The 11,664-nt window shown below is 32.1% G+C and overlaps 1 protein-coding gene across 1 annotated transcript; it reads left to right on the plus strand.

Moving 5' to 3' along the window:
* Positions 1-3,477: 3,477 nt before the first annotated feature.
* Positions 3,478-7,181, plus strand: LOC116403284. The gene is made up of 3 exons (XM_031883893.1): positions 3,478-3,793; positions 4,276-4,391; positions 5,201-7,181. The coding sequence occupies exon 3, from the start codon at positions 5,208-5,210 to the stop codon at positions 6,600-6,602; it is 1,395 nt and encodes a 464-aa protein (XP_031739753.1). The 5' UTR covers positions 3,478-3,793; positions 4,276-4,391; positions 5,201-5,207; the 3' UTR covers positions 6,603-7,181.
* The last annotated feature ends 4,483 nt before the right edge of the window (positions 7,182-11,664 follow it).

The raw sequence follows: 11,664 nt of genomic DNA on the forward strand, positions 1-11,664 counted from the left end.
AAAAACGTGGGCAGAGCTTATGCCAACTTATTTTTTTTTTTTGCGCAGGCATGTTGCATGTCCAATAAACCTCGTCGTCTTTTCCTTTTCTCACGTTTTTTGATGTTACGTCGGCAGAACTGCAAATGCAAATTAAAATCGTGGGCAAAGAAAAAATTTCTGTCCACAAAAAAATGTCGGTAAAAAATATTTTTACCCACGTTCATCATCATGGCGCCAAAAATAGACTTTTTAGCCTAAAAAAAACCGTTGGCGAAAGACCTTTTTACCCACGATCATCATTACGTAAGTAGAAATAAACTTTCTACCTTCTGCCTACGTGTGTTTCGTGGACAAAAACTATTTCTGTCAATAAAAATATTTTTGTCAGCAAAAATAAAATTTCTCCTTGTGAACAGATAATATTTGTTTCTTTTTTGCCCACACACAAAACGTCGCTAGAGACTGCCAACATATTTCTAGCTATACAAAAAACGTGGAAAAAATGATTTTAATTTTTTTTACATTTATTATTAATGTTGTATGTTTCTAGATTAATTTTCAAATATAGAATGACTTTCTTGACTATAACAAAACATATTGAACATTGCAACAAAAAATTTAAAAATGAAAATACTTCCAACAATTAATACTTTGTCAAAATATGACAAATAATAATTCTTTGGTGTGTCAAGGTACATGAGCCATAATAAATTTTATTTGGATGTACCAAAATGAACTAGAAAATATTAAATACACAAAAAATGGTTAATTAAGTAAGAAAGTCTTAAAAAGAATAGTCATTTTCCGCTCCTTCAAGCTATATAGACCTAAAAAAATGTATATTAAAATGAATAAAAACATGCTAAATCTTAACGTCTTGTTTCAAATGAATAAATATCAAAATAAATAAAGTAAAATTAAATACTAAATGACCCATAAAGTATAAAAACATAAAAAAGAAAACAAAAAACCAAATGATATATGTATAAGACAAAAAAATCTTCATATAGGATTCCAACCATCCAAAACCCGAAAAGAATGTTATGCAAATGTTAAAAGAAGATGCAAATGGTTTAGTGTAACTTTCAAACCTAAAATCAACCAAAAAAGACTAAAAAGTGTCTCTAGGTGACATTTTAACTCTAAAAAAAACATTTACATGCCCAAGTGTGACTTTGGAACTAAAATCCAACTAAAAATGTGCTAAAAATATTATCTTTAACTCTCAAAGCCGATTTACAAAACAAGTTTCAAATGCCTAACTGTGATCATAAAACACAAAACCAACTACAATAAATAAAAAAAGTGTCTGAGTGATACTTCTACAAACCATAAAAAAACTGTCATATACTTTTAAATGCCACGTATGTTTCTAAACATTCAAGAACCTAAAAATGTCATTGTTTTCAATCAAAACCACAAGTTTAAAGTCTAAAAAAAAGTGAAGGTTAAAAAAAGATGGAAAATAGCCCAAGTGTCTAAGTGTCTTAGTGATACTTCTACAAACCATCCAAAAACCTAACTATGAAATGTCACTATATGCATGAGTGGCTACCATAATTGTAGAATAACCACAAAATATGGGGAATTGAATCAGATGACAAAAAAATTTAGAAAAAAACAGTTCATATCACACTTTTTTTTTTTTTTGCATATTGCGAATAAGACAAATATGACAAGTAATTAATGATACGAGACATTTATCAAACGACTATAAGACAATTATCGAAGAATTATCAGATGGTTATCTGCTCTTAAATTTGCTATTTTTGCAATTTTAAAAAAATGTAGTGACATAGACCATTTTATCATAACTTTTTTTGCTATTTGTGCAAATGCTCCACAAAATATTTCCACTCAAGTAAAAAAATAAATGTGAAATATATGCATGATTGATCATTGTAACTTTATGATAGCCTCACACAATATTGAAACACATGCTTTAACAATATTTTTTCAAAAAAAATATTTTAGTTTAGGAAAATACCTAATTGAAGGTGCATCTTGAGATCCAACTTTATTATTCTCCAAGTTCAAAATCATTATATAAATCTCTTTACAAAATCTTACCCACAATGCAGTTTAATCAAAGATAAATTCATCACATAAAACCATTCCCCATTCTCTTTAGCAAAACTCACTCAATAATTAATTAAATAACATACACTAAGATGCACACCTGATACTCAAGTGATTTACGCCTCCTCCCTCTTTCATTTTGCAATTTTTCATGATCAACTTCCTTTCTCTTTAATCTACAAAAGGGATAGACATGAAGCATTAGATTCTGTGGCGTAGACAATGCTCAATTTACTGTAACCAGAAGAATAACACTTAAATGCCCCAATTGAGTCCAACTAAAAATTCAAAAAAATATCAAATAACAAACGTTTAGAGGAATTGTCTTTGCCACATCACCTCTTAACATAATAAGAACAAAAAAGCAAAACACTTTACACTTTAACAGAACAAGCGAACAAATAGCACAAACGCATGAGAACAAAAAGAAGACTAAATGTAGTAAAGGACATTTACCTTCTTGTGTATCCATGCCAATTTCTTCAATTTACAGTAGTAATCAAAGGTCAAACAAAACTCAAAAGCCCAATTGAGCTATCACAAATTCTAAAGTAAGAAGCACACATCCTTTGTAGTATAAAACAAATAAGAAATTCAAGTGGAATTTTCATTTGAAAAAATCAATGTAAATCTCAATTTCATATAGAAACCCAAATTTAGCAATTACATTATCAACGAACTTACTTGCATCCACATTGAGTAATAGAACAATTAGAGAGCTTATGACGAACAAAATAGTGATAAACCAAAGAACAACAATACTCCATAAAGTTTTTTTTTGCATAAATTGAGGGAACCTTTATTAAATCAATGATTTTGCATATTTGACATTGTAACATATTGAACATCAATTCATTCAAATCCTTGAACACTAATTTACTAACCTAGTATAAATTATCTCCAAGTAATGGTTGTAAAGAAACGTAAAAACCACCATCTATACAAGAGGAAAAAATCTGATGTTTCCCTACAAAAACAGAACAAGCTATGAAAAGCTTACTTTGTACATCTGTTAACAATCAGATTGACAAATGAAGAAAGTTCAAATATTCAATTTCTTTTAGTAGAAGGAGACCTTTCCATTTCTTCAAGTTCTTCATATAAAAAGGTTCGCTTTCCTAACAACTATTTCAATTAACTATCTCTAACAATCCCCTTAAGCGTACTTTTGGTTCAGTTGAGTGCAATCACATTGTTCAAACTCTTTCAATATTATTGAGCTGAAAGATATCCATACCCAATTAAACAACCTGCCAATTGCAACTCCCAGAATTAGAGCTTCTATAGATTCAATAATAAAAGTCTCTTTAAATATATATGGAAAAAAATATTGTACTAATATTATTTGTTCAAAATCACTTTAAATATATATAGAAAAAATTATTGTGCAAATATTATTTTTTAAAAAGCCCTAGCCCCTTTCTACTCTAAACACGCGTGTTCCCCTTTCCCTCTCCAGCCGAAATCCTTCCCATTCGAAAAAAGTGTGTTCAGCGGTCGTCGTTCGCTTTCAACGCCTGTCCGTTCGCCTTCAACATCTGTCCGTTCGATTTCACCGTCGAGTTCCACCTCTTCGAATCCCTCACGTCCGTCATTTCAAAGTCCTCCGTCCGCTGCATTCCATCTTTCCAAAATCCCTCAGTGCCTCACGTTGCTGCACGCCCGTCATTTCGACTTCACCAACGAGTGCCTCACGTTCGTCGCTTCAAAATCCATCATCCACTAAGTTGAGGTTAGGCTTTTATTTCCCTAAAACATATAACAATTTCATTATTCTTCATTATATAAACTCAGATGGCATGATTGGCAATAATAGATAGGAAGGATGGAGGTGTAAACTTCGAATTGATTGAAATTAGTATACTTTTATTCAATCTTTAAAGTATTGTAGTTTTTCTTCACCATCAAATTTTATTAGGATTTAAAGAAAACAAATGAATGTATGAACAAATTTTTGGGAGTGCAAGCCATATAATCAACTTCCCTCTTTCAGTAATTTTGAAGATATCATATAACAATACTACTAATTGAGAGCTTTGGAGGATAAGTCAATTATTCTCCCTTCGTGAAGAGAAAAAGAAAAAAAGATCATGTATTCTCTTTGTTTGTTACCTTAGGCTGTTCAAGATTTTGCCTTCTTCCTGAATAATTTGGAGGTGTTTTAACTAATTTCTTCATTCACCCTCTTTTTGCCATTGTTGCTTTTGTGTGCAGCTTGAGATTTACTGTGAAGATAAGGATAGCGCAAGGAAATATGAGATTGAGGCACTTGGAGGACAAACAACTTCATAAACCACGTTTTTAGTGCATTTTATGATAGATTGAAAGAGGTCAGTGACAATATTTCATTAGACTATTGTCTATGCACATTAGAATTAATGTACATCTTCCATATGAAAGTTGGCAAATGAATTTAGAAGTGAAAATAGAGAAAAAGAGGTGGAGTTTAAGCACAACATTATGTTATTATTAATTCATATAAATTAGAAAACTATTGTACTATAGCAAAAGTTTGAGGTTTATTAAAACAATTACAAAGTAAGCTTGTAATTTTTACACCAAATGTTCACTATTAAATAGGTTCAGGAATTAGATAAGAATAATTCAATTGTGTGTTTTTACTTTTTTCTATTGGGTGAATTCTGTTTTGATTTTTTTTAAGCTAAATATAATTAATTGTTTCCTATGGAACCATAACCTTGATCTTGGTTATTGATTTCATTTTAAGGTAAAAGTAAAACCACTCTTATTTGAATGATTATGTTGTATTATCCATTGAAAGACTTGGTGTTGTAATTGCCTTGTCTTCCTCAGGTATTCTGTTGTATGGTTGATTACGATCTTCATGACTGGAATCTTTGTTTAGTGATGCTCATTTTTTTTGACTTACCCAGCCATGCAATAACTTTCTTTCTTATGATCACTTTAAAAAAGAAATGAGTTTAGTTAGTTCTTTTAATTTTCTTAAGTTTCATTTATAATGCATGAAAATCTCTTAGCAGTAGAAACTGAAGACCATAATTGTAGAAGATTTGAATAGATTGGATTCACATTCTCAACATTGGTTATACAGGGCATTACTTATCATTGTCCTTCCACTTTAATTATCAATAGTGACAATAACTTTATTTCTCATTAGATTTACAATGATGGATAAATCTTGGATGCACAAGAGTAGATTGTCTAAAGATTATGAGTTGGGTGTGGAAAACTTCATCAAATTTGGATTTTCTAATACAACTAGCTCCTATATTCGTTGTCCTTGTTTGAAATGTGGGAATTGTGAAAAACATAGTAGAAAGGGTGTTAGAGATCACTTGTATGTTAATGGTATTGATGAAAGTTATAAAATTTGGTTTTGGCATGGGGAAGAACTTCCTAACTCATCCTTCTATGATGAATCTTCAAAGTTTGACATCCATACATGTGAAGATCAGTATGTTGGAAGTGTAAAAGAAATGATTGAAGTTACTCATGAGGAGTATTCAAAAAACCCAACTGGATTTGAGAAGTTGCTTATTGATGCTGAAAAACCATTGTACGAAGGATGCAAAAAGTACACAAAGTTGTCTACTCTAGTCAAATTGTATAATTTAAAAGTTAGGTATGGATGGAGTGATCATACTAGTTTTTTAGAATTACTTGAAACTTTGAAGGAAATTCTGCCTACTACCAATGAGCTCCCGAATTCATTGTATGAAGCAAAGAAGACATTAGGTGCATTAGGAATGGAATACGAAAAGATTCATGCATGCCCGAATAATTGTTGTCTCTATAGAAAAGAATTTTCTAATGCAATTGAATGTCCTGAATGTGGTCAATCAAGGTGGAAAAACGTCAAGGATACAAATGAAAGGAGAAAGCAAATTCCCTCTAAAGTGATATGGTACTTTCCAATCATTCCACGATTTAAAAGGCTATTCAGAAGCATTGAATGTGCTGAAAACTTGACTTGGCATTCTACTGAAAGAATTAATGATTGTAAGTTACGACATCCAGCATGGAAGTTAGTAGACATGAAATGGCCAGACTTCGGTTTTGAACCCAGAAATCTTCGTTTAGCATTGTCAGCCGATGGAGTAAATCCTCATGGTGACATGAGTTCTAAATACAGTTGTTGGCCGGTAGTGATGGTTATTTACAATCTTCCGCCATGGTTGTGTATGAAAAGAAAGTACATGATGCTATCAATGCTAATTACAGGACCAAAACAACCAGAGGATGACATAGGCATATACTTAGCACCACTAATTGAAGATTTAAAACTTTTATGGGAAAGTGGTGTTGAATGTTATGATGCTTATCAAGAAGAACCATTCAACTTAAGGTCAGTTTTGTTGTGGACAATCAATGATTTTTCTGCATATGGTAACCTTAGTGGATGTTGTGTGAAAGGGTATAAAGCATGCCCAATTTGTGGAGATAATACAAATTCTATAAGGTTAAAGTATGGGAAGAAAATGACATACCTTGGACATCGTAGATTTTTGGCGCGAAATCATCCGTATCGACGACAAAAGAAGTCATTCCACTTAACATAGAATTGCTTCAAGCTAAGCACACTTAACTTTGGAGTTCCTATCATTGAGCCACCGAAAAGGAAGGTGTAGCTTGTTGGTATAGATATTAACTTTTATTTCTTTTAAGTCTTTCTTAACATTACTTTCCTGTCCTCAAGATCCCTCTCATTAGAACGTGATATCGGTTCATTCATGCCTCTCTCCTACTCTCAAATGTTATATTGTTAAAGTGGAGTGAAGTTACAATTACATCTAAATAATTCAGAGGTCATGCATTTTCTTTTTTCTTTTTAAGAAAACTATAATATTTAATTATTTAAAAGAAGTGAAGAAATGGACCAAAACCGACTGATCGCTAGAATCGGTTGAAAGTCGGTTTTGTTGACCAGAATGGCAACCGAAATTAGTTCTGCCATTCCCATACCGACTTGTGGTCGGTCAGAGTCGGTTTGGCTAGAAAACCGACTCCGACCGATCCTTGATCACCCCTAGTTTCTTTATAATTCTTTTTAAAAACTTTGTTACGTTTGTAATTGTTTTAGCACGACATAATTTTATTGTCACATAATCTATATTTCCAACTTGAATCTATATTTCCAACTTTCCAACTTTTATATTGTCAATATATTACATATATTCTGATAGTTTCCTTAAATCTTGTCAATACACATAATTTTCACCAACTAATTCTCTTTTAACACAAAATTGGTATGCATGTAAATAAGAAGTTTCATATTTAACAATAATATAGATAGAATTTTTATAAAGAAACTAAGTTCAATAAATCTATTGAATATTTCCAAATGGACAAATATAAGCAAATTAGTAACAAAAACCTTGGTAACGTTTTTACGAAGAAACTAAATACAACAAGATATTGTCGGGAATATTATACTTTGTTGTATTTAGTTTCTTTGTAAAAATATTACAAAGATTTTAGTTACTAACCAAATGTCAATCAATTGTTTGGTAACTTCATCAGCATAGTTTATCATATTCGTGCAAGACCTAATAAAAACATAAAACGAAACCTTAAATCAACAATATGTGAATCCGCCGTTAACTACAATAGAAAGTTTTCAAGAGTTAAAATGACCTAAGTGAAACTTGAGAACCAAAAACTAACAAAACAATCTTAAACTTTAAGGCAAAAATTTAACAAAACGTACCACGACAAAGATGTGAGTAAAACACTTTAACAGAATTCTAGTGTAATCCATTTAATCACAACAAAATAAGATATCTATGAGCTGGTAATACATTCTCAATGTTGCATTTTCATAAAAATCTAACAAGAACCCTACTTAATAGTTTCTTATATTTACACAGTATAGAATAATTTTGAAAAAGAAAAAAGCTCATATCGTACGAAATACCTAAAATACCCCACGATTAATTAGTCACACACGCTCACAAAAAATTTGGTACATGATAATTTAAATATTTGTACACGATCGTGTACCAAATCTAAACAATCTTGGTACATGATCTTGTAACAATTCTAAACGAACTTGGTAAACAGTCTTCGAATATGATCATGAACATGGATCGTTTAGATATTGGTACACGATCACTTACTAAGATCTAAATGATCGATCGTGTACAAATTTGAAAATGATCTTGGTTCACGATGTACGAAGACCATTTATATTTAGTACATAATCGTGTACCAATATCGTTAAGATTTAGTATACGATTGTTTAGTTCTATCAAAGAAAATATATGTGAGATGACGAAGAAAAAGAAATCCTGGAGGAGGAAATGAATTAATCACGAACAAGAACAAATGAAAGAATGAAACATAAGAAGTAATAATATGAAAAAATTAATATTATGAAAAGGAGATGAATAGACCACAAAGAAGTGAAAAATCGTTCGCACTGTCAAAGACAATGCTGAAATTTATGAAAATATTTTATCGGCTTCATTGGCTTTTTGATTTTTTACACTAGCCGTAAATATTTTGATGTTTTATATATTTATGAAAATTAAAAAATTAAAACTAATTTTAATTTGAGAGAAGTTTATTTGGTTTTTGAAAATATAGATAACAAACCAATAGATTTATTAGTGGTTATAAAGCTCTTAAATAGATTTTAAAAAACTAAACAACTTTTTACAATTTTTGGAATAAGATAAAAACTCCTTGAGAGCGGATAAAAAAGAAACAACTAATAAATGTCTCGTCTTTGAAAGATAAAAACATCAATCATAATACAATTTATTTTTCCAACATCGTCAAATAAATTAATAAAAATTTATATCAAATTACAAAAACTTTCGAAGAAAAAAACAACTCATGACACTTATTTTTTTGCATATTGCGAATATGACAAAATTAATAATATCAGACGACTATCAAACGGTAATTCATTAGAATATCGAAAGGCTATCAGACGATAACTATAAAGTTATCGACTTTTAATTTTGCTACTTCTGCAATTTAGAAAATGTAGTGTTATAAAACCTTATTATCGTTATTTTTTTACTATTTTTACAAGGCCCCTAAATTAATTTGCAAAATCGAATGTAAAATAAATTAAAATAACATTACTTTGAGAAAAAGAAATCAAACACTTTTCTTGATCTAACTTAATAACTGCTTTCGTGATCTAATTTCCAAGTTCATGGTATTTTTGTCATTTAGTTCTTGTGAACTAATTCTTCATGACAACAATTAAACAAAAATTTGTTGTTTTCAATATCATACCAATGGCGGCCAGAACACATCGACCATCATCAACAAAATTATCCCAAACCGAAGCTCCAACCTATTTAAACATATCACGAGGCCTTTCAATGTATCTCATCTCTTCATAACAAAAACTTCAAATCATCTTATCAAAGGGAAAAAAAATGGCTACTTCAAGGTTCTTGATCATGTGCCTTTACGGCTACTTTGGCTCTCTCAAGCATCAATTTCGGCCATGCTGCTCGCCATCTTTCGCAAACCACTCCGCCCTTGGTGCCAAATCTTCCAGCAATTCCAACTCTGATACCGCCATTGCCTGGCTTGCCAAACCCTACTCTTCTCAAAGTTACCACAACCGACATTACCGAAGATTAATTTTCCTCCACTTCCAATCGGGCTAGCGTTGCCACCGCTTCCGACAATGACACTTCCAAAGTTTCCACCAATCCCTACCATTCCAATTTCATTTCCTTCCATCCCATTTTTGTCCCCTCCTCCTGCGACATCTTCTTCTCCATAAACTTGGTTTGGTTATTATTTAACTTATGCAGCCCCAATTGTTGTTGGTTAATTAGTGTAAGGGTGAAGTTGTAATGTTTTATCTATAACTTATAACTGTGTGTTTTAATTTCAATATTTATGTCTTTTGTAAGATTGAGGTTCAAACCTCCATGGACTATCATATTACTGTTCTATTTGATCAAGTCTATTCTTGTACTACCAATACGACAAACGGTTCTTAATTTTGATTTTTAATAAATTTTGTCTCGACCTCTCGTTTCCATCGAGATCACCACCACGTAGTGGTGGATCTAGTAAATGCAAGAAGTGGACCTTGAAAGTAGGTACAACGAGCGTTAAAATTTTTTTTACCACCGGCCTAACTTCTAAAATTGTTAGAGTTCATTTTTTTTTATACGTATATGTAATATAAAAATAATATAAAGTAGAGAGGTCCCTCTAGATCTATACTAAATCCTAAAGACGTCTATGGGACGGGGTGGGGCTGGGATGACACTCTCTATCCCCACCCCTCGTCCCGTTGTTGATCCCCCCAAATTTGTGTGCAAGGAATGGGGCAAGGATTCCCCACAGGGATCGGGTTCTTCACGTGGAAATAGTGTCGGGGAATATCCCTGTCTTCCAATTTTCATCAAGAAAAAAATACTCCCCACTCCCTCCACATTTCTCATGAATTCAAAGTTTTCCGACTCGTTTGAGGTGGATCCCCACCTAGCCTTGACCCTTGGCTTAAATGGACACCTCTAGGCTTAAATGGACACCTCTAGTTGGTGCCATCCATGTTTCAATATTTATGCAAGAATAAAGTTTTAAAATGTTGATATCGTTAGAAATGTGTCGAGGTCTCAACTGTACGAAATTATCGATAGATATATAACTATGATATTGACATTGATGGATTTTTCCTAAATATATAGAAAAAGATTAAAGAAATAATATTTGTTGTAAAGTGATCGCGACATAGAGCGGTCGATGTCCTTGTTTATTTAATCTTAAAAAATAAATAGGTTCGGAGTTGCCACCAAGCATATTAAGGTGTGATTGGTCACCTAAAGATTTAATAAAATGGCTTACATGAATTCTTGTTTAGGTTCGAGAGTCAGTTATGTGTAGGAGGTGTTAGCACCTTACAACACCCATCAAAATGGAAAATATGATCTAATAAATAAATTATGTCACATCATCACAGTAAATATGATCCAATAAATAAATGGGCTCAAGCCCAAGTTCAAGAAGTGGATGGGCCCAAGTCCAAGCCCAATTTGCAAATAGGCTCAAGTCCAAGCCCAACAAGCAAATGGGCTAGAGTCTAAGCCCACCAAGCAAATGAGCTCAAGCCCACCTAAAGCCCATAAAATTTCTCTATAAATAGAGACCCTTGCCATTCATTTTAGAGGGTCTTTAGTTGAATGAATAATTAAAGCTCTGAAGTACTGAAACTCTGAAGAATTGAAGATTAAAACTTCTATAAAGCTCTCAAGACGTGTAAGTTCTTATCAACTTCGAGATCATCATCTTCTGAAAGTTTGAAGACTTGGAAGATCAAACTTTTCTTGAATTCCAGAAGACTGAAGCTCAAATAGACTTGCAACTACAACATCCTAAAGACCGAAGATCAAGAAGTTCTAAGTTTTTAACTTGTATTCGAGGGAAAGCATCCAAGGAGTAAATACTAGAGATTGTATTCACAATATTCATCAATATAACAAAGTTCAATTTTACGAAATACGTTTCTTCGAAATCTCGTGTGAACACTTATTATTGCGAAAGTCCTCTCCACAAACTAACACGAGTCATTTCTGTATGTTTTGTCTTCACTCATATGCATTATAGGAATGTTTCCAGAATGCCACCCAACTATAATTGCTC

Source organism: Cucumis sativus, chromosome 4 (assembly GCF_000004075.3).
Source record: "Cucumis sativus cultivar 9930 chromosome 4, Cucumber_9930_V3, whole genome shotgun sequence".
NCBI classification, from domain to species: domain Eukaryota; kingdom Viridiplantae; phylum Streptophyta; class Magnoliopsida; order Cucurbitales; family Cucurbitaceae; genus Cucumis; species Cucumis sativus.